Source organism: Taudactylus pleione, unplaced genomic scaffold (genome assembly GCF_031769625.1).
Source record: "Taudactylus pleione unplaced genomic scaffold, aTauple2 ptg000085l, whole genome shotgun sequence".
Classification (NCBI taxonomy): Eukaryota; Metazoa; Chordata; class Amphibia; order Anura; family Myobatrachidae; genus Taudactylus; species Taudactylus pleione.
Window position 1 is genome coordinate 1,740,037 of NW_028284487.1, and position 24,280 is coordinate 1,764,316.

The 24,280-nt window shown below is 42.0% G+C and overlaps 1 protein-coding gene across 1 annotated transcript; it reads left to right on the forward strand.

Moving 5' to 3' along the window:
- Positions 1 to 834: 834 nt before the first annotated feature.
- On the forward strand, positions 835 to 23,261 carry RCE1 (Ras converting CAAX endopeptidase 1). Its single transcript, XM_088468302.1, has 8 exons — positions 835 to 1,031; positions 2,092 to 2,194; positions 5,265 to 5,348; positions 5,446 to 5,524; positions 5,637 to 5,804; positions 18,186 to 18,257; positions 18,422 to 18,484; positions 19,118 to 23,261. Exons 1-8 carry the CDS (start codon positions 910 to 912, stop codon positions 19,351 to 19,353), a joined length of 927 nt encoding a protein of 308 aa, XP_088324428.1. The 5' UTR covers positions 835 to 909; the 3' UTR covers positions 19,354 to 23,261.
- Positions 23,262 to 24,280: the final 1,019 nt, after the last annotated feature.

The following is a 24,280-nucleotide window of genomic DNA, read 5'->3' on the forward strand; positions in this document are numbered from 1 at the left end:
CATGACAGCCAGCTAAAGAAGAACTTTGTCCCCACTTACACAAGTTTGTGCTGCGCTCGCCACGCTTCGGGCACGGTGGCTCGCTACGCTCGCCACATGGTTATATTCCCCCTCTATGCCCACTTGGATGGCAGGGAATGATGCTGGACACTGGCTGATGACGTCAGGGTCCTCTCGGTGAAGGGGATTTAGACATTACCGTGGTTTTGGTCACTTCCCCTGTCCGGGAATCTAAAAAAGAAAAGGTGGTAACCCTATTTCACCTCCCAGCATATTTAATACTAGCATTTGCTCACTGGGAGTTTCCAGGGAGAAGTAGGTTGCGTTGTGCTGTATATTCTAAGAACAATTATTTTGCTTATCTACATATACTAGATAGCTGTGTGTAAATACCAGTTTTTTAACACCAAATCCGCACCACACACATGTAACCTTGGAAAACACAGCTCCCCCGTTGTTATGACTCCCCGGCATGTCCCTATGCTGTGATTTATAATTCCCGGACCATAAACAGAAATCAGCCTCATCTATACGACTAATCAATCTGAAAAAACAATGTTATATCAGACGCTGGCCATGTACTTAAGGCAGAGACAGTTCTTGAGCAGGTGTTTGGCTGACAATTGGGGCTCTAGTGCTAGGTCTTCGTGAGACTTTGTTGCTATGGTGCTGACCAATCAAGTCTCAGTTTCAGGCAGCGTCGCTGATAACACAGTACCGTCACACTGTGTGACCAATGAGGAGCCCTGAGCAGTAACCAATCGGAATGTAGCGTCATCTGTACTGTATCAATGAGCGTCCTCGCTCAGCCAATCAGCGTGTGGGTGTCGCTTCCAGCCGTCCAATGAGACCAACACTCCGGACTCGGCGGGTTCTCCCAGGAAGAGAGAGCCTGGTATTGCGGCAGCCATGGCCGAAGCTCTGGAAGGGGCGTCCGGATCTGGGCTATGTGCTGTGTCTGTCCTCTGCTGTCTGTCACTGGCGTGCTCCTACGTGGGCAGCCTGTATGTGTGGAAGAGCGGGCTGTCCAGGTACAGATGCCGGGGTGCAGTGGATGGAAATAGAGGACAGGGAGGAGTGGGTAGCTTTTGATAGAGGATGCTGGGAAGCGGACCACTGGCTACAAATCACTGATTATATCACTGAAGCCATTAGACAATGTTACACGTAGCTGTGCATATCTAGCACTAAAGAGCATGTGGCTATGCGTGAGTAGCGCTGTATTAAATGTGGCTGCGCAGTGCCATAGTGCATACGCGACTCTGGGTGTGCAGCGCGGTAGTGCATATGTGGCTGTATGTGCTTAGTGCTGTAGTGTATGGGACTGTGGGGGCACAGCGCTGTAGTGTATGGGACTGTGTGCCGTACTGAATATTAGTGTAAAAAAGAACCGTAGTGCATATGCGTCTATGGGTGCGCAGCACCATAGTGTATGGGGGCTGAGGGTGCGCAGCGCTGTAGTACATATGAGGGTATGCAGCACTGTAGTGGCTGTGGGTGCGCAGCGCCGTAGGGGATGTAACTGGGTGTGCAGTGCTGTAGTGGGTGTGCAGCACCGTAGCGTATATGGCTGTGGGTGTGCAGCGCAAGTAGGGTATGTGGGTGTGCAATGCCGTAGGGGATGTGACTAGGATGTCAGTGCTGTAGGGTATGTGGCTGTAGGTGTGCAGCGCCGTAGTGTGTATTGGTGTGCAGAGCCGTAGGCATTATGGCTGTGGGTTGTACAGCGCCATAGAGGATGCGGCTGTGGGTGTGCAGCGCCGTAGGGGATGTGACTGGGATGTCAGCGCCGTAGGGGATGTGACTGGGATGTCAGCGCCGTAGTGTGTATTGGTGTGCAGAGCCGTAGGCATTATGGCTGTGGGTTGTACAGCGCCGTAGAGGATGTGGGTGTGCAGCGCCGTAGAGGATGTGACTGGGATGTCAGCGCCGTAGTGGATGTGGGTGTGCAGCGCCATAAGTTATGCGGCTGTTGGTGTGCAGCACTGTAGGAGATGTGGCTGTGAATGCGTAGCACTAGAGGGTATGTATTGAATGTGCAGCATCAGTCTAGTGACATGTGTGAGTGACCGCTATATTTTCCCTGTATAGGGACCACCCTGCGGTTATCAAGAGGAGATTTACCAGTGTACTGGTTGTATCCTTACTGTCACCTTTATTCCTATTGGTGTGGAAAGAAGTCACAGGCTTTAAGGTATGTACCACCAAGGTGAGACTATCTCTGCAATATTTTAATTAATGTCTAGGCTCAGGATACACAACTCGCTTGTTATTTCCGGGGTGGTACACCTGTCAAACCGTAACGCGGGTGTCCTAAGGCGAGTTCAGGGAGGACAGAACCTCCCGTGGAGCAGAAGGGCAAAATAGTATGTAACCATGGTGAAGATGTATCAATCCTCCTAATGGGCACACCTGGAGGTTTTGCATTTAGCAGCCAAGCAGAGTGTACCTATGATTATCTAGTACATTGTATAAAATTATAGGTAGAATTTGGTTGCAATGGGCAACTTCTTCACTTGTCCTCTTTAGAAGGTTGCGATATATATCTCCCCCATTGCGAGCAAGCAAGTTTTGTATTCGTACTTTGTCTGTTGTCATGCCAAATTCATCTTCAGGCTAATCTACTGTAAACTCTGTAGTGTTCACTGTATAGCAACACCAAACTATTTATATGTACTGGCCTCAGATATGTAACTGACTTTACTTGAGACTAAACAGCTGTAAACAATGTTTGGAATTCATATACAGTACTTTGTGCAAAATGTCCTGTTAGGAGCATTACTAAGTTTTCAGATCCTTATATCCTACTGTTATCTGTTTCCAAGGGCATTTTTATGATCTTTTTTTTTTTTTTTTTTTAATATATTTTATTTTCTATGAAATGAGAGGTTTAGTAGTAGCTCTAGACATCCATTTATATTTCAGAATCCCAATGTACAGCTTACCTGTTATACTATGTTTTTTTTTTTTGTCCCAGATATATTGTACCTTTATAGGTCTATATTCGTACCACAGGATTAGCATTGCATTTTCTGGATTACATGTTCTTCCTACGTCCCATTTTTTTCACTAGGACAGTTGAAGAGGCGAGCGGAGGAAGGTGTTCTGTTACATTTTAAATATTGAGACATTTACAGTTAAAGATAAATTTGACATTTGTAAGCACTTTGAGCCACAAATTATATCAGAAAATAGACTACCAACATTTAAAATATCATTGTTACTATGATCCCTAGGTCATAATAACTTCATCCATTTAAAAAAAAAAAAAAAAAAGAAATTTTTCAGAATATTGTTATATAACACTCAAGTCGCCTCTTCAATTATTTGAAGCTTCGGTGAAAGTTTATTCAGTATAAATTATATCTCTTGACATTCAGTTATTAGTTGTTTTGTTGTTATTTTATGGATGAACCTATACATATTATTTCGTACTGTGATTTTCAATTATAGTTTATAGCATTCTGCTGTACTTTTATGTGATAGAATAGCAGTTCTCATAGAAAAAATTGTCTGTCTTCAGCAACCAGTGAGAAAGTTGTATTTCATTTAGTCATCTTTAACAGCTGATCAGTGCAAATGAACAATTATTGGATTTTGGGGAGTATGGTAATAGAGGCAACCAACCTATGATGGGTACAGAATCCCGGCTGTCATAATCCTGACAGTGACAATGCTGGCTCCGTAATCCGACGCACGTCATTGAGTATTCTAACCATACCCTAACCCACCCAACGCACAGCCTAACCCTAGACATTCCCTCCCGCAACCTAAAACTCCTCAGTACCTAAGCCCTAATACCCTCGGGATTCCAGAGCTGATATTCTGACTATTGGGACCCTGAGCTCCGGGATGCTGACTACGTCCCGATTGGTACATATAACAGAGGTCTTTGTTTTTTAAGCCTGTACTGCTAGACAGACAGAATTTACTGCCAGTAATGTATATTGCAGTTTCAGCCTCTCATTGTAAAGTGTCATTTAGTGCATTCAATAAAGACTTTCCTATGAATGTTTGAAAATCTTGATACTTAAAAAATGCTTTTCCAGCACTTGCAACATTTATATGGGGAAATGGAGGGCAGTTTGAAGTGTTTGTTGCCGTTATTGCCTGGCTAGAGGTGCAGGAATAGCTCTAATGCTTTTAGTGAAGGGCTGGGTTTCCTAAGGCTGAGGGGGGGGGGGGGGGGGGTTGCATTTTGGCAAGGGTCCCCACACTACAGGTTTCCCTGCTTTACCTCCATCAAAGACTGGCATAGCCTAATGCTAGTACTATGAATTTTCTGGCAGGATCCCATGCTTTTCGTTCACCCGATATTGCTGCTTCCAGCCGAGGCTATGAGCGCAAGTGCTGGTTGCACTTTAAGGAGGGTCTTCAGGTTTTACTTAATTATTAATTTTTACAAGTACATCAAGGTCCCTGTTAATGATCATTAGCATAGAACTTGCATAGGGGAAGAAGCTAAGCGTTATCACTGTCCTTAGCCAAATAAATGCTCCTTATGTAATATGTATATGTCGGCCCACCCCTTCTCTCCCATTCCGTCTTTCTAAAGCTGGGTACACGCCTTACTACCCTGCGATGTGGCGAGCGATATAACGATACATCGCAGGTGCCGTGCCTACTTTGCATGATCCACCGTCTGACGGCACAATGTTACGTTACATGCTGCATATAACTACACAGTGTCTTTCATTGAATCTTCCCAACTGATGTACCGCACAGGAGATGTGAACGACGGCCGGGAGCTACTGATCAGGCGTACACACTATGGCCCCCATTTAGTAATGAGTTTTATCACCAAAACGAGTGATAAATTTCACTGTGTATGATAAATGGTGCTCCAGCCAATCATCTCCTAACTGTCATTTTTGTAACAGTTGACAGTTGGGAGCTGATTGGCTGGAGCACCATATATCATACACAGTGACATTTATCACTCATTTTGGTGATAAAACTCATTAGTAAATGAGGCCCTATATGTTGTGTATGATATATCGTCCTGATCTGCGTTGGGGCGATATATCGTATGGTATATACCCAGCTTTAGCTTAGATAAGCACAAGGTATGTCTGCATACCTACTGAGAAAGTACTGAATATTGCTCTACAGTGTTGGACTTATGTCCAACAGTACATGAGCCCCTATGTGTGCACTTTACTAAAAGAAAAAAAAACATGTTGGCCATCTCCTTGTATTTAGGAATTTTAACCTTAGGTGATATTTTAATTCTTACAGTTTATAATTCTGTCTGTTTTCTCCAGACAGATGCAGCCATACTCTCACTTATGGGTTTCCGGCTTGAGGGAATCCTCACAGCCACAGTATTACCTTTGCTACTCACTATGGTAAGACTGAACATTATGAGAGTTAAATAAACATATAAACTTAAATGACATGCTTAAACAAAACAAAAACAACAAAAACTTTTTTCTTTTCTTGCAGACATTATTCCTTGGCCCTCTGGTCCATCTTTCTTTGGATTGCCCATGGGATTTTCTTGATGGATTAAAAGTTGCTTTTGGTAGGTGCCTTTAGGAGACATGTAAGTTGCTGTTCTTGAAATTTTTTTATCTGTGCAACATTACACATTATTGTACAGTCCATTTACATGTAACTTGTATGTAAACTTGCAGATCTTCGATTTTGGATGCTTTGTGTGACTGACATGCGGTGGCTTCGTAATCAGGTGATTGCCCCTCTTACAGAGGAGTTGGTCTTCAGGGCCTGCATGCTGCCAATGTTAGTACCATGTACTAGCCCTGGCACAGCAATCTTTACGTGTCCATTGTTCTTTGGTATTGGTGAGTAACTTAAATATTCTTGCTTAAGTCTATCTGAGATTTATGTTCAGAAAAGTGTCTGTTGGTTTGAATTTACTTATCACATTGAGTACATAATATAAATAGATTTTCTCCTACATCCACTAGGGGACACTGGAGGCTACATAACAGTGGTGTATAGATGTGTCAAACCGGGAGCTGGCACTTTAAATTTAGAAAGTGTGACTAGCTCCTCCCCCTCTATACAAGCCAGTAATAGTATTGTGTCCAAGGGAGCTGGTCATACTTTGGGCTTCTCCTCAGGGCATAGTTTAGTTTAAGATGGTTAAGGAAGATGCTGATTCAAGCATTGAGGACATGACAGGCAGCTGGCTGCGACGATGGAGCTGCCGGGGAACCCTTTCGCAGCTGCTTGTGGCTCGCGCAAGGGTCTTCAGCTACAGAGACCATTGTAGCTGAGCCACTCCGGGGTAGTATCAGGACGCGCTGCATGCGGCATACGTCGCAGTCCCCCATTAGCCTCACCGGCAGTGGGGTTGCCAGGCACAGAAACTGTGGTGTTTACGTGTTTACTAGTAGTGACAGTCCGTTGACGCCATATACAGTCCTGCGCTAGTGGTTTAAAACGGACGCCATAGTGGGGGGGGGGGGGGGTCTGCTCCTTGCTTCCAGTAAACAGAGCCGACGGCCTTTACATGCTGCTTTCTGCGCTGATCACAGCACTGAGACAGCCTCCCCAGGATTCATGAGTGATCAGTGGGGTTTAGGCTATGTAGGAGCACAGTATAATATTACTGCTGTAATTTATACATAGCGTTTTTGGCACTGCTAACAGCGCTGTTTGGGCGGGTGTGGCTCTCTTCCCTTTCTTCCCTTATCTCCTACTCTTACACTGTCCACTACATTACTGTACTGTTTGTATGGCAGTGTTTTGTACCATGGCTGAAGGAGGATCTAAAGCTTCACAGAAAACTTTTTCTTGCACAAAATGTGCAGAAAAGTTTACACTAGGACAAATATCTAGCTCCCTGTTGTGTGACAATTGTGATTCAAAGCAGCTGGCTCAAGGATCACCCCGACTTAGGCGGCACAGTTCACTTCTGTTATGTCACTCCTGTCTGCAGAGCTGGAGGCCTCTCGTAAAGAAAGAGAGCTTTCCAGATCTCAGTAGTCTACTCTCCCCCCTGAACCAGCCTGGGCTTGTTCCCTAGTTAAGTTGGTTGAGGGGCTCACAAAACTATGGGGTCCCTCGCCCCTTCAGCGGGCACTTCACCACAGGTTCCCAAGAAGAGGCTATTACCCTCAGTCCTACAGTCGGATGACTCTGAGGGTGAGGATATGCCCCCTCTAAAGGAGGGTGAGTTTCCTGATTCTGGGGAGGAACCGGTCCCAGAGGATCCAGGACCTTTGACCCAGGGATTAGAGGCTTTGATTTTAGCAATCCGCCAGGTATTAAACGTGGAGGAGGCGGGTTCTGCTCGGCCATCTATCTTTAGTAAAAAGCAAAGACAGGCTGCCTTCTTTCCATCATCAGAGGAGCTGGATTCTATCCTCGCTACTGCTTCGAAAAACCTGGATAAAAAATTTCAGGTATCCCGTTGACTTTTGTCCTCCTACCCTTTCCCAACAGGAAGCTATGTGAGACTCCACCCTCGGTAAATCCCTCAGTGTCTCGTCTGTCCAAGAAGACAGTTCTGCCAGTACCAGGGGCCATTTCCTTAAAAGAGGCTTCACACTAGAAGTTGGAGAACACCCTAAAGTCCATTCTTCATCAAGCGCTAGTGGACTGCTGGTTCAGTAAGGCGATTGAAACCTGGGCTAAACAACTATTGAAGGATTAAGGACAGAACTCAAAGCTGAGTATCTTATTCCTTTAGCAGACCTGGTGCGACTAGCAAAGTCCATGGATCTTCTACTGCCATTCTCACTACTGTCTGGAACCACGCTCTTCTTGGCAAAAAAGGAAGGATTATTATTACTTTTACTCGTTCTTTGATCTTTTTTAGTACACGATGGAGATGTTTTCCTTGGATTTTTGCATACCGGAACGTGAAAATAGGCATCCTTTAGATCTATTGATGCGAGGAAGTTGTTTTGTCTTATGCCCATCAAAATGGATTTCAGGTTTTCCATATCAAATTTCTTTACTCTCACAATTGTTCAATTGTCTGAGATCCAAAATACTTAAGAATCCTCCTGTAGCTTTTTTTACCAAATAAATTGAAGAATGAAAACCTTTTCTTCTTTTCTGACCGCGGGACAACTTCTACAGCTTTTGAGCTGATCAATTTTTTTATGCTGTCTTCTAGAGCTTTGGCCTCCAAAGTTACCCCTGGAACCCTTGACTCCACAAATTTGTCTACTTTGGGTATGTCTAAAAATTCTATCCTGTACAACTGCGACACCACTTCCAGAACCCAACTGTTTTGAACAGACTCCTTCCATTGTCTAGCAAATTCCAGAAGTCTGCCCCCTACTGGCACGTGTGGGTCGGGATCCTGTCATAGGCATTGCCTCTGATTGCCTCTCCTATAGGATTGGCGAAAGGACTGTATCGTCATCCCTGAAGAGTATCATCCACAGTTTTGCCACCCAGGTTTATAACTTCTGGCTTCCTTTTATACTGTTGCTTAGCAGGTGGCATAGGGTATCAACAAATATTGGAAGTGTCAAAACCTACTGTGCATAGTAGCCTAAGATGTACCCCCAAACCCATGTGGTTATCACCCACTCCACAAAGCTAAACACTATGAAAAAAGGAATGGGAAAGAGGGTACAAAATTGGGCGCTCTGAGTACATAAATGATAACTGAAACACATGAACATTCAATAATACGTTCCCTTAGAATCGTAGTTCCTCCTGTGGAGTTTATAGACTTGTGATGTGTTTTGTGGGTTCGGACGTATATCTTCTCGTTGAGGTAAAAAATATGTAGCTCCAGAAATAGTTAATGTTTCAACAGACATACCTCCAGTGCTGAAAGGGTAAATAAGCTCACAGAGTCCTCGTTGTTGAGACAAAGGCTCCAGGGTGAGCCGAAACGCGCATAGACAACGAGGACTCTGTGACCTTATTTACCCTTTCGGCGCTGGAGGTATGTCTGTTGAAACATTAACTGTTTCTGTAGCTACATATTTTTTACCTCAATGCTGAAAGACTGGTAACTCTTCTATATATATTTTTTACATTGTTTTTCTCTTATGATCTTTTATGATTTTTATTGTTTCTTTTAATTAGCATGAGACATTTCAGTGCCATTTATGGGGAAATGGATTGATGTCTTTTATCTCATTGTTTGAATTGGGCTTGTGTTTTGTTTAAATATACAACTTTTTGGATTACTTCTCCTTGGCATTGAGAGATACATTATCCAGTGTGCATTACATAGTGAACTAAAGGGAAACAACTCTGTCGATTCAAAAAGAAACCTTGATGTGCAGAGTCTGATCTCTTTTAGAGTGAGTTGGGGTACTCCACCATTACATCAAAAGGTATCTTTATAAGTAGTTAACTTCATTATTCTTATTGATTGTTCATGTGTTTGTTATCATTTATGTACTCAGAGCGCCCAATTTTGTACCCTCTTTCCCATTCCCCTTTTTATAGATGGCATAGGGTACCTAAATCACCCATCTTGAGGTAATGTCAAATTGCTTCCAATTTATTACTAAATAGTAGGGAACCCTCAAATGGTAAAGGGACCAGCCTATTTTTTTAATGCATTTTTGCTGGCCATGAACGCAGCCATAGAGCTCGTCTTGACATCACTTCTGCTGTCATAGATTTTGCTGAAAATTCTAGCTCATCAAGTGTAGCCTCACACAGGTATTCAGTAGCTTTACTCATAATAGAAAGACTTCTCTGTAAATAATTTCCTGAAATTTTCTCTAAGTCTGTGTGCATAAAAGATGTCCAGAGTCTCCAAGTTCTGGATAATGACATTGTTGTAACACCAGACTTCAGAGACAATGCTGCAGATGAGCTATGCAATTTCTTTAAAGAACTTTCAATTCTTTTATCCATACTATCTCTTAGTACCGCCCCATTTTCCAGAGGGGTAGTAGTTTTAGAAACAACCTCAGCGACAGCTGCATCAACTTTAGGAATTATACATATAGACAACAATTGTTCATCCTTAATAGGATACATCCTATCGATGTATCCTGTTCATCACCAGCTTCCACAGTATCATTCTAATTCATAGATTTTTGTGTGAGTGTGTGTATAGAATATATATACTCCCAACAAATCTCCTAAAAATAGAAGCAGGCGGCACTCATCCGGACTTGATAGAAACAAAAGGGAATTTATTGTTCCATATAAGCCGACGTTTCAAGGCCTGAACGGCCTTGTCATCAGGGTGTCAAGGATGACAAGGCCGTTCAGGCCTTGAAACGTCGGCTTATATGGAACAATAAATTCCCTTTTGTTTCTATCAAGTCCGGATGAGTGCCGCCTGCTTTTATTTTTAGGAGATTTGTTGGACATATTTTCTCTTTAGGAAGGCACCACGGCGATTACTGTTCTTTTTATCCAGAGTGCCCATCTACATGTAGGTAGGGGGGGGTGTGTGTGTGTGTGTGTGTGTGTGTATATGTATATATATAATTTCTCCAATAGACTATCCACAATATCCAAATTTAATGCTCTAACTAGTGTGTGATCTAGTTCTTAGATCCCAGTGACTGCAAAAACTCTTCCTTAGTAACAAAATATTTTTTCATCCATTCCATTAAGTCTTGTAACTGTTTAGACTGACTATCTAAAGGAGTTGTTTCTTTCTGACAGTCCTTGCAGAATTTAGCACCTTGATTACTAGTAAAGGGCTTGATGCATGCAGGGCAAATAGTTGCAAGATGTTTCTTCTTGCAGCTCTTATTCCTAGCTCCCAAAGCTGGAGAGACACTGCAGAATGGAATATCCATTAGTAAAACACCCTAACTAACGCTTATATATAAATAAAAGGTGACCTCTATGAGGACTTAAGGTGCATATCCACTACACTAGAGTGAAACGACTGTGCGATTACAACATTGTAATCGTTCACCATCCTGTGCAGTGGATAATGTGCCCACACTGAACGATATGTCGTTCAGTGCAGGCACCCTCCCTCATCCACAAACATGCACAATCTGACTATCTCGTCAAGTTGGCCTGCATGTTCAGGCGATGACCAATTCCAACAACGACCAGCGGGAACACGCAACTCTGGTCGTTGCCGGCATTTTACTGCACGATTAATGAACGATAACGATGTCGTGATCGTTCAATCGCTCGTTTTTCTCATGTAGTGGATACACGCCTTTACCCCTTCTGGGCACATACAGCCTTTTGGGGAGAAGGCTCCTTTTCCATTGTTTGTAAGAGGCAGACTCCTGGATAAGCAGTATTGGAGAGCAAAAGTGGCTCCATTCCGTCCAGTGCGCGACCCCATCATTAAATCCTTTTAGCACTTGAACCCGGGTGAACTCCTACGTCAGACCACCACTGAGATTGCTGGGATGGCCGCATCATCGGGACTTTCACCAGCCGTCTCCAGCACTGCAGTTTGCCGCTAGCCGGCCCCGGCACTTCCGCCGCCATACTGCACGCGGGTGATATGGAACAGACGTCCGGATAACATATAGCGAGGCTCCAAATTGTGTGGACATCGGCACATATCGAGCGCAGCTCAGAGACGCATTTTGATATGCCTCAGCTTCTCCCCAGGGAGCTATCCTCCTTCATGTCGTGGCTACCAGAGGCGCATTTACTGGGAATAAATAAAAAGTCCTCTAAACAAAATAACAAACATTCTACACCTTCTCTAACTAGGAGACAGGGAAAAAAAGACTAGGGAGGTATAGACGGAGGGAACCTATATACCCTAAGTGGGTGGACCCTAGAAAGGGGAAAACACTGTCCCATACTAGGGGAATGGGGTGCAATCCCAGAGTAATGGCTACCATGAAGTAATCTATTTATTTATACTCAGTTGGGTTCATCCAAAGATGTGTCCAGCTCTGCACCAGTGGTATTTGTGGTAGGTTCATGTCCGGCATATATCTGATACCCTTATCCCCAACTCATCCCATTTGTGCATTGTGAATGTTTTGCAACAGCTCCATTCTTAAACCGTTTTTAAAGACACTTGTTTTTTTAGCAGATAGGGGGAAAATGAATTAGACTCCAATATTTTCAGGAGCGAAAAACGGGTCTTTCGTGTATTTTTTTTTCGGGTGACAAAAACACACTGACCTCAGTAGCGCATGCAGGGGGTTCGTACCCAGAAACCACCCCTGGCAGACTGCAGCAGGTTTTCACCCCAAATCTGGGAGTGGCAAGTGCAGTGGATTTCTGACTTTGTTTATTTGGTTAATTTTTAATTAACCTTTTTGTGATCACAGCTTTCTCATGCACACCTGTGCAAGCTCATTATATTAACCTGTGTCAGCTGCCTTTTTGGTAGTATCATAGTAGCTATGTTTGGTGACTGCCTTGCCTTGAAAAGCCATAAGTTAGTTGGCAGGTGAGCTTTAAACCAGTTTAAACTCTGTGATAGCAGCTACCAGGTTTTCATAAGTATGACAGATAGTGTAGGACCTGCAGAGAAATTGGGTCCCTTGATGTGGGCTGCAGGCTTAAATGCATTGCTCAATCCATAAACCAAAACCCCATTATTTATATATTATTGTGTGTATATTCCAGTCAGTCCTGCAGTCACATCTCCATCTTGTTTACCATGGAGTGCTCACCAAGAACCTTATGCAGGTTCCAGTATTATCCAGTTTCTTGTAAGGAGGCACTCTCCAATCAAATTACATTTTTATAATAATTTATACTACATCCATTGACATGTGTTAAATCCATTGTCTGGCTGTGCACGCTGCTTTGAGGATGTGCGACTTTGACTGTATGCCGTTTTTCTCCTATTTCAGAAACATTGTGAATATGACTGTTGTTCTCTTATTAGCTATTACAATTGGTCTTGAGAATGGTTCTGATTAAGAACCGAAACGTCGACCTGATCAAAGGCTGGATTTAACACATCAGACCTGATTTAAAGGGTGGATTTAACACATGTCAACATATGTACAATAAATTAATTATTATAAAAATTTAATTTTGATTGGAGAGTGTCTCCTTCCAAGAAACTGGATACTCACCCCCCTTGGCTTTTTGCCTTTTTTGTTACATTACAACCTGTATTTTTTTTTTTTTTTTTATCTGAATTTTATGTGATGGATCTGCACAAAATAGTCTAATTTGGTGAAATGAAATGAGAAAAATATATATAAAAAAGAATCTTTATAAATAAAATTCTGAAAATTGGTATGTGCATAAGTAATCACCCCCTTTGCAATGAACCCCCTCAAAAGTCCTGATGCAACCAATTACCTTCAGAAGTCACATAATTAGTGAAATGAAGTCCAACTGTGTGAAATTTAAGTGTCACATGATCTGTCAGTATAAACACACCTTTTCTGAAAGGCCCCAGAGGCTGCAACACCACTAAGCAAGAGGCATCACACCATGAAGACCAAGGAGCTCTCCAAACTACTCATGGACAAAGTTGTTGAGAAGTACAATTCTGGGTTGGGTTATGAAAAAATATTCAACTCAAATTCATCATCATCAAATGGAAAGAACATGGTACCACAACAAACCTGCCAAGAGAGGTCCGCCCACCAAAACTCGCAGACCGGGCAAGGAGGGCATTAATCAGAGAGGCAGCACAGAGACCAAAAGTAACCCTGAAGGAGCTGCAGAGTTCCATAGCAGAGACTGGTGTATCTGTGCATGTGACCACAATAAGCCGTACACTTCATAGAGCTGGGCTTTATGGAAGAGTGGCCAGAAAAAAGCCATTACTTAGTGATAAAAATAAGACACGATTTGAGTTTGCCAAAAGGCATGTGGACAACTCCCCAAATGTATGCAGGAAGGTGCTCTGGTCAGATGAGACTAAAATTTAACTTTTCAGCCACCAAGGAAAACGCTATGTCTGGCGCAAACCCAACACATCCCATCACCCCAAGAACACCATCCCCACAGTGAAACATGGTAGTGGCAGCATCATGCTGTGGGGATGTTTTTCAGCAGCAGGGACTGGGAAACTGATTCGAGTCAAGGGAAAGATGGATGGTGCTAAATACAGGGATATTCTTGAGCAAAACCTGAGACTGGGACAGAGGTTCACCTTCCAGCAAGACAATGACCCGAAGCATACTGCTAAAGCAACACTTGAGTGGTTTAAGGGGAAACATTTAGATGTGTTGGAATGGCATAGTCAAAGCCCAGATCTCAATCCAACTGAGAATCTGTCGTCAGACTTGAAGATTGCTGTTCACAAGCGGAAACCATCCAAATCCCAGGGGCAAGATGTGGCAAGCTCACAGAGACTTATCCAAAGCGACTTGCAGCTGTAATTGCCGCAAAAGGTGGCTCGACAAAGTACTGACTTTAGGGGTGTGAATAGTTATGCACGCTGAAGTTTTCTGTTATGTTGTCCTAAATGTTGTTTGATTCAAAATAAAAAAAAACAAACACAACTTCACAGTTGTAGGCATGTTCTGTGAATGAAATGATGCATACCTTCAAACAATCCATTTTAATTCCAGGTTGTGAGGCAACAAAACATATAAAATATATATAATTATAGTACCAGTCAAAAGTTTGGACGCACCTTCTCATTCTATGGTTTTTGTTTATTTCAATTATATTCAACAAAGTAGATTAGTACTGAAGACATCAAAACTATGAAAGGACACATATGGAATTATGTTGTAAAGAAGAAAGTGTTAAACAAATCAAAATTTGTTTTATATTTTAGATTCCTCAAAGTAGCCCCCTTTTGTTTTGATAACAGCTTTGCACACTCTTGGCATTCTCTCAATCAGCTTCATGAGGTAGTCTCCTGGAATGGTTTTCCAACAGTCTTGAAGGAGTTCATAGAGGTGCTGAGCACTTGTTGGCTGCTTTTCCTTCACTCTGCGGTCCAACTCATCCCAAACCAGCTCAATTGGGTTTAGGTCGGGTGATTGTGGAGGCCATGTCATCTGACGCAGCACTCCATCACTTTCCTTCTTGGTCAAGTAGCCCTTACATAGCCTGGAGCTGTGTTTGGGGTCATTGTCTTGTTGAAAAACAAATGATGGTCCCAGTAAACGCAAACCAGATGGGATGGCATGGCGCTGCAGAATGCTGTGGTAGCCATGCTGGTTAAGTGTGCCTTGAATTTTGAGTACATCACCAACAGGGTTACCAGCAAAGCACCCCCACACCATCACACCTCCACCTCCATGCTTCATAGTGGGAAACACACATGCAGAAAACTTCTCTGCGTCTTACAAAGACACGGCGGTTGGAACCAAAAATCTCAAATTTGGACTCATCAGACCAAAGTACAGATTTCAACTGGTCTAATGTCCATTCCTTCCGTTTCTTGGCCCAAACAATTCTATTCTTCTTGTTGTTAATCCTCCAGTAGTGGCTTTTTCGCAGCAATATGACCATGAAGGCCTGATTCACGCAGTCTCCTCTGAACAGTTGATGTTGAGATTTGTCTGCTACTTGAACTCTGAAGACTTTGTGGTCTCTAATCTGAGGTGGTGTTAAGTAGCGGTTTCTGAGGCTGGTAACTCTAATGAACTTATCCTCTGCACAAGAGGTAACTCTTGGTCTTTCTTTCCTGGGGCGGTCTTCATGAGAGCCAGTTTCATCATGGCGTTTGATGGTTTTTGCAACTGCACTTGAGGATACATTTAAAGCTCTTGAATTTTTCCGTATAGTCTGACCTTCATTTCTTAAAGTAATGATGGACTGTCGTTTCTCTTTACTGAGTTGAGTGGTTGTGCCATAATATGGATTACAACTGTAGTCACATAGTGGTGTCCACTGTGTACTAACCCTACCTCTGCACAACACAACAGATGGTCTCAAACACATTAAGAAGGCAAGTAATTCCACAGATTGACTCTTGACAAGGCACACCTGTTAATTCAAAACCATTCAAGGAGACAACCTCATGAAGCTGATTGAGAGAATGCCAAGAGTGTGCAAGCTGTTGTCAAAGCAAAAGGGGGCTATTTTGAGGAATCTAAAATAAAAAACAAACATATTTTGATTTGTGTAACACTTTTTTGTTTACAACATAATTCCATGTGTATTCTTTCATAGATTTGATGTCTTCAGTATTAATCTACTATGTTGAAAATAATTAAAATAAAATAAAAACCATTGAATGAGAAGGTGTGTCCAAACTTTTGACTGGTACTGTGTGTGTGTGTGCAGGGCCGCCATCATGGGGGTCTGCCGGGCCTGGAGAGAGCGGGGGCCCGGTGACAGCAGAGCAGAATATGAATCGGGCAGCGGACTTCGGCAGCCTGGGAGAAAACGCGCCGCCGCCGATATTTGAAACATTGCACCATCCGCGAACCATTACAGCTCGCATACCGGTAGCCAATAAGGAGTGGCCACGATGGCCGCTCCTGATTGGCTGCTGGTACGTGAGCTGTGATTGGCTCGCAGCCAACACCATATTTGAAATACCGCCGGCAGCGCTGTGCTGTTTTTCCCAGGCTGCCGTTGTATATCTCCGCCGCTGTCTCCCGGGCCCGCTGAGAAACAAGGTAGGACTATGCCCTGCCGTATGCCCCTCCACCTAGTGCAGCTGGCCTTCCCTACCCTAACCCCCTACTCCAGCCAGCCTTCGCCTGCCCTGCGATCCCCTTGTCCAGACAGCCATCTCTGCCCTGTGCCCCCCCCCCCTGTCCAGCCAGCCTTCCCTTCCCTTCCCTATGCTCCCTCTAATCAAGCCAGCCTTCCATGCCCTGTGCTCACCCTAAACCAGCCATTCTTCCCTGCCCTGTGCCCTCTTATCCAGCCAGTCTTTTCTGCTCTGTCCCCCCTTCCCAGTCCAGCCTTCCCTGCCCTGTGCCCTCTTATCCAGCCAGTCTTTTCTGCTCTGTCCCCCCTTCCCAGTCCAGCCTTCCCTGCCCTGTGCCTCCCCCTAGTACACCTAGCATTCCCTGCCCTGCCCCCTCTAGTCCAGCCAGATTTCCCTGCCCTGTGCCCCCCAAGTAAGGTCCAGCCTTCCCTACCCTGTGCACTCACAGTTCAGCCTTTTCTGTGCCCTCCCAGTCCAGGCTTCCCAGCCGTGTGTCCCCATGTCCATCCTTCCTTCCCGAGAATTTTTAAACTGGTTCAGTCACCACTTGACGCCCCACCCCCCAGTTTAACTCCACCCACATACACAGCTCCACCCACCTCTGCGCCATCCCCCTGGGGGGCTGTGCCTATATTGTCAGTACCGCCCCCCCCCCCCCATTTCTGATGGCAGCCGTGTGTGTGTGTGTGTGTGTATATGGATGTATACAGGTTTCGACAAATCCCGGTCACCAGGGCGACTAAGATTTTAGTCCTGGTGACAAGAAGTTTTTCAAGGGGTCTCCCCGGCCGCCGCACGTATGCTCCATTTGCCGGGCGCTCGCTGAGATTTTACCACTGAGCAGCAGTCTCCTCTGCGGGGGTGCGATCACACTGATCGCGGCCCCCTGGCTAAGGGGCTCACATCGCCCTACCCCCCTCAGTGCACAGCGCCATTTTTTTTCTTTCTTTACCTAATGGGTGAGGGCATGCTTCCCGCAATTAGGATCTGCCTCCCAATAAGTTCTGACTTTGGAGCTAATTGAATTAGCCCGTGGGGTCAATTAGCTGGTGGTAAAGTACTACGGCTAATTGAATTCACCCCATAACCTTCCTTTCGGGTAACAATTTTCTTGGTAAAATATAACCCAAATTAATATAATACAAGCACCAGCAATGACAAAAGCACTATTGAGTTCAGTGGCCAATCTGAAGTAGCTAACCTCCTTTTAGCCTCAGTCACAATTACAAGAACCCTCCATGCCATCTCTACAATAATAAGAAATTGCAGGTTTAAGATGCAACCTAATCTACATGAAAACATTGGGCACCGTGTCGATTTGCACATTTTACACTAAACAGACATGCCTTTAACTTGACATCAGAACTCTTGTCTTTATTTAAAGTGACTGTAACCTCAAAATGTACTTCGCATAATTAAAAGATGCTTTATTATATTCTTTTGTGTAGACTAGGAGTTATTTTGGGGGTTTCTGGAAGTAGTTACACCAACAGAGATGTCTTTTACCACTGTCATATACAACTCATGCTATTAGGCTGTGCCCCTTTATATTGTATTATGAGGGGAGTATACAATACAAATAAAATTGTCAGGAGAGCTCTGCAAGGGAATTATTAGGAAATTAAAACTGTACTCTAACTAGAGTTCTGTATTTTTAGATGGGCATGCATTTAATATGTTGTGGGGTTTTATCCTATTTCTGATTGTTTGCTGCTAGAGATGTGTAAATTAACTGTCTTCTATTTTATTCCAGCCCATTTCCATCACGTCATTGAGCAGCTAAGGTTTCGACAGGGAACTGTTGTGAACATTTTCCTGTCTGCTGGTGTGTAATAATACATATTATTTATTATGTTTTTTTGTTTGTTTTTTTTATCCCTCTTTGAATTTGTTTGTTTGATTTCTCTGTCAATTATTTGCCCTTCTTTATAGCTGCTATTGAACAATTTAGATATTTGTTGTTTTTATTTTTTTATTTTCTTTTTATAGCATTTCAGTTTTCATACACTGCAGTGTTTGGAGCATACACAGCATTTATCTTCATAAGAACAGGTGAGAACATTTTGGCTCCGACAGTGGTTTACAAAACTTTTACAAACTTTGCCTAGTGAGAGTGCAAAAGAATTTGGCTGCAGATAAGAATTCCATTGTGGTGACTTATGCTATGTACTGACAGGTTTTATTTCCACCTGTGCTCTTGTTTCTGCTGCTCACTATTAACATTATGGTTAACAATTCTGTTATATGACTTTGCATTTCTCTCATCGCCTACCCTTAATCCCCCTCATCTTAAATAAAATAAATTAAATAAAAGCAATGTGCATATCTACTCATCTGGAACCCATGAGTGTTCATAATACATTTTAAAAAGCGGATCAATGTATAGGACCTGTCCTCCCCTAGTCTTCAAAGGGTCAAATGTTGCTAGAGCAATTTTTAGGTGAATTTCACAAGCCCCGGAGCAACTATGGTCCCTCTGCAAAACAGGATAGACAGAAAAGGAGTAAAGTGGGCAGGGTTAGAACAAACCTGCAGCCAATCAGAGCATTACAATGTTAGCAGTAGTACACTGCATTTATGCTCACAGCCAGCTCCTGCATAATCATGTGTAAGCAAGTTTGAATGGGGGTGGTGTAGTTAGTCCGTTATTTATGGTCCATTTCACAATGTTTCTTTCATTTTTAGGACACTTCATAGGACCTGTTCTCTGCCATTCCTTTTGTAATTACATTGGATTTCCAGCCATATTTACAGCTTTGGACCATCCACAACGTACAACCATTTTTCTTTTCTATATTCTGGGTGTTGTACTGTTCTTTTTGCTGCTCTATCCTGTCACGGATCCATCATTGTATGGGGACATTCCTGTCTGCTATTTACTGGAGAAGGGATCCCCAAGTCACCGTTCTCTTTGCTCTTGACAACAGCAACAACCATGGCACTAATCAGTCATGCTAAAGAAAGATTACCTGGTCTGTTCTGGTGAACGGACTTCATCCACAGGTAATTGCTACAGAAAGTAACAGACTAACCTGGTGCAGAAGTGGTTGGTAAAACTTCATGTAGATGTCACATGAACTGTTGAATGTTACCATGAAGTATTGGTTTTGTATGAGCCATCTTTCATGAACTAGAAACTAAACACTTTTTTTTTTTTTAAATCTACAGCACCCATTCAGAATGATGGGGCCTCTGACTGCGCTTTTAATTTGAGCTGCATTTTTAAGACCAGGTGTTACTTGTCACCAGATATTAAATGTACATAATATATATATTTTTGGATGTAAATTAATTCCATAGTACACTATTTTTTTACATTATATGTGGACCCAAACATTATTTTCAGCTTGTTTGGACGATGAATAAAAGTTTGATTTTTCACTGGAGAACATTAAAAGGAACATTCAAAACATTGCGCTGCCATTTTCCTCTGTAATACCTGTGGGCGCTGCTCTCAGCACTTTGCAACAGTTTGGGCATTTTGCAAAACAGGTTATATTTATGCAAATCTGTTGAAGCTGCTATTAGTGATCCTGTTGCAAATAAAGGTTAATGCATCTCTGTCAGCTCAACACTTTATTTTTTTAGACACCAAACATCGTGAACCTGCTGCTAATTTTCTTCAGCCTTTTTCCCACTGAAACTATATTCATATAAAGGTAATATTCTTTATTGGTATGTTTGTATCACTTCACCTTTGTCACTTCATTACAATTTGTCTCCAGGAGAAAGTACTGGACTAATGTTTTTAAGTCAGTGTACACAAACCAGTAATGTGTGCAAACAACTTGAAGGTGATTAACTGAGTGATAGACAAAGGAGCCTTCATTCTGCTTGACTCAAAGTTGACAAAATAGCTCACTTATTTTCCTATTTTAAAAGCTACATAGTACACTGCTGCAACATCAAGGCATTGTGCTGAAAAGAAAATGGCATAGTTTACATTGTTAATGGTGGAGTCTCTCACTCAAGAAAAACAAACCAGTGCTACTTAGGTGGGTACTTGTTGCAATAACTTCATTGTTGCTGCTACAGACCCCTCTTTCAGAAACCAAGTGTTGTAGAGAAACATGGTGATGAGGATGTCTGGTCAAAGGAACAGCGCAGCTAATATAATGACTAAGGATAATTTCTACTGATCTGTGGGTGGTGACAGTAATATTTGTTTTACATATAAGTATTTATTATGTATACATGATAATCCTTTACATGCTTAAACCTTAGGACACCATGCTAATTTTACTATAGTACTTTTTATTAGTTGCAAATTGAAATCTTCCTTTTTTTGTTACAAAGATTTTGCTTTGTTTCCTCACTACATAATTTTTTTTGCTTTCGACAGCTATTTAAAGTATTTATACTTTTAGCATTTATCTACTGTAATAATAATCTTTTAAAATAGCAATATTATGAAAAGACCATCCCCACTATTATTACTTAAGACACCATTTAAATATATTGTTAAGTCTAGAAACATAACACACAGTTTGTGAAAGGTATGCTGATCACATGTGACCAGTCCAAGCTTGAAACCTTATTGCAAAGGTAATGTTTGTTGGAATAAAAATAATAAACTTATACAGGTTGTGTCTCCCATATCCAAATATTCCGAAATACGGAATTTTTTTGGCTTGACTGAGAAAATGAAACCTTTGATTTTTGATGGTTCAATGTACACAAACTTTGTCTAAGGCACAAATTATTACAAATATTGTATAAAATTGCCTTCAGGCTGTGTGTATAGGGTGTATATGAAACATACCTGAAGTTTATGTATGTACACAAACTTTGTTTGAGCCACAAACTTATTGAAAATATTGTATAAAATGACCTGCAGGCTCTGTGTGTATAACACATAAATGCATTCTGTGTGTATATTTGGATCCCATTCCCAAGATATTTCATTATGATATGCAAATATTCCAAAATACGGAATATTCTGTTATCCAAAATACCCCTGGTCCCAAGTTGGATATTGGAAACTCAACCTGTAAACTATTGTATACATGCCAGTATGGTACTACCCAGTATGATGGCTTCTCTTGTCTGATGCACACAGGCAGCATTTTAATTACCCATTCCTTTGAATAAAGGCCAATGATGGCAGTAAAGAAAATATGTGCTAGTCTCGGGTGATAGCAAAAGTATCAACACGATAACGCTGATATAAGATGGACAAAAAAGATGGCAAATCTTCTAAAGCAGCGTCATGATGGCAGCTCTAGGGGGTACCATTAGACAGAGAAGTGTTCTAATTCGGTATTGCTGTTTTATCTATTTTCCATTTTGCTCTACATTAGCCTTTAAAGCAATAACTTCTAATTCTCACCAAGTAATGTTTGCTTAGAGTACAGATACGTTGGTGCTGTACGTGTCCGATACTTTAATCTAGCACAGTATTCCAGGCTCCTATCAAAGCTGTTAGATCTACATTTGACATCTTTGTCATTTTTGTATAGAATCTGTACTTCCATCAGAGCTTTACATCTTACCTCCTAAAGCACAATGGGCCTGGTGGTTTTAGTCTCCGTTTATTATATGTACGCTATACTGATTTGAAGGATCTTTAAAAGTGTACTACTGGGAATCTTAGTTGGAAAACAACATATATTTTGTAGTCTTATTACATAGTGAGGGTACTCCATTGTATGAGAGCTGATTTATTCTTATATAACTACATTGTAAATCTGTGTAATCTGCTGTTACGAGCATATTTTGCCAAAGGCAGGGAACATGAGCAGTCTGTCATTTTTCTGTACTCAATAAACCGGCTTCTCCTACTTGTGACTACATTCATTTTCAATGTGTCCGTTTTAAAATGGTAAACGGTAGCAGGCTGGAAAATCTAGCAATGGTCTCCTCCAAATGTGACTTGGTGGTTACATGGCTCTGTTAGTTAGGAATGTGAGATTCTTTACCTAGATAAGAACAATCATTTGAGGGTCTTATGTTTTTACTTAACACAAATACAAACCCTAGTAATCTAAATGAACACTTTAGAAATGTATGTGAATTAAAGAGGCGTTTCCTGTGTTGGTGGATTTGCACTATGTTCCTTTTCTCACCCTTGCTTACTGCGGTTTCCCTTTAGCCAGTGGTTCTCAAACTCTGTCCTCAGGACCCCACACAGGTCACATTTTCCAGGTCGCCCAGCAGGAGCACAGGTGTATTTATTACGCACTGATACATTTTAAAAGATCCACTGGTGGATCTTATTATTTCATTTCTGTGAAGAGACCTGGAAAACATGCACTGTTTGGAGATCCTGAGGACCAAGTTTGAGGACCTGTGCCTTTAGCTACTGAGCTCCAAACTCCAGTGTACTGGGAAGCTGTATGGAGGCAGGAGAAGCTGCTGGAGAAGGATTATGTAAGCATTTGGATCTGACACACTGATGGAAAGGTCAGCCACTTCTCGATATGATGGGGCAAGTACTGCAGATGTGTCAGGGGCCAGCTGTTTGCTTTTTTTTGGGTTTTTATTTTTTTTTTTGACTTGTGTCAAATACCAGGTTTTTCATATACCTGGATCTCTGACCACTAGAGTTTTTATTGAACTGAATATTTAAATCTATAGACATCCTTTATAGCCATAGTTGAGAAGCTTTTCTTGACAAGGCTGCAACACTGGAGTTCACAGCTCTGCTAAATAAGCTGGAATACTTTTTATTTTTTCTTACATATGAAATAAATCTAAATAAAAGTGTATGTATGAATAGAGTGCATTACTGAATCTGTAACTTTTATGGATAATTGGATGTATATTTGCAAGTGTTAATGAAATGTTATTTTTGTTCACCTGTCAATTAAAAATATTTTTTTTTGTCATATGTAGTACTTTGGATTTATTCACTTGTCTTCTGAGTGATGTAAAATTTAATTTTCTAGCAGCGTTAAAATGTTTATGTTCTGTTCATCCTTGTAGTGCTGTTACAAATATGATGCAGGGTTTTCTCTTTTGCAGAGGCTCTGTTGTTATTATAAATTGTATTTCAAATGTTTTTAGAACATCTTGTCAACCGGAGGATACATAGTGGTGGTGGTTTGTGTGTATATAAAAAATGCACTGGGAGCTCTTAGGTTGAAAAATTTGTCAATATAAATCCCCTGCCTACAACAAGAACTTACTCCGAATCACTGTTTAATGCCTCCCTGCCCCTCACTTTACTTGGTATATTGGTCCGATTATATTATTCTTCCAGCAGTTTTTAATCTCTAAATGTTTGGATATACTAAATTTACTTATTAGTCTGTAGAGCTTATATTGCCTTTCAACACTTTCAATTTGTAACAGCAGATATTTTTCAATACAATGGCATATTAAGTGGAGAGAATATCCAATGAGCAGTCATTTTAAACTGGAGAAAATTGTGTAGGAGCCCCGTTCATATATTAGGAGTGTGTTGGGTATATACACCCATAACATAAATGAATAACCTTGATTATCTCATTATAGTGGCACCTGTCAAGGGGTAATATATATTATGCAGCACGTGAACAGTCAGTTCTTGAAGTTGTGTTGGAAGCAGGAAAAATTGTCAAGGGTAAGGATCTCGGCGACTTTGACAAGGGCTAAATTGTTATGGGTAGACGACAGGGTCAGAACATCTGCAGAATGGCAGTTCTTGGTGGGTGTTGCCAGTATGCAGTGGTTGGTACATACCAAAAGTAGTCCAAGGAAGGACTGTAGTGTCGTGGATGCCCAAGACTCATTGAAGCGCTTGGGGAGCTAAGGCTAGGCTGTCTGGTTCGATCCCACAGGAGAGCTACTGTTGCAAAAATTGACATGTATCACCTACCTAAAACATTGTTGCAGACCAAGTACACCTCTTCCTGGCAGCAGTATTAT

Coding starts and splice junctions, on each gene's coding strand:
- RCE1 (XM_088468302.1), top strand. CDS start 910: ATGGCCGAAGCTCTGGAAGGGGCGTCCGGATCTGGGCTATGTGCTGTG. Junction 2,195..5,264: donor AAGAAGTCACAGGCTTTAAG/GTATGTACCACC, acceptor TGTTTTCTCCAG/ACAGATGCAGCCATACTCTC. Junction 5,525..5,636: donor TGGATTAAAAGTTGCTTTTG/GTAGGTGCCTTT, acceptor GTAAACTTGCAG/ATCTTCGATTTTGGATGCTT.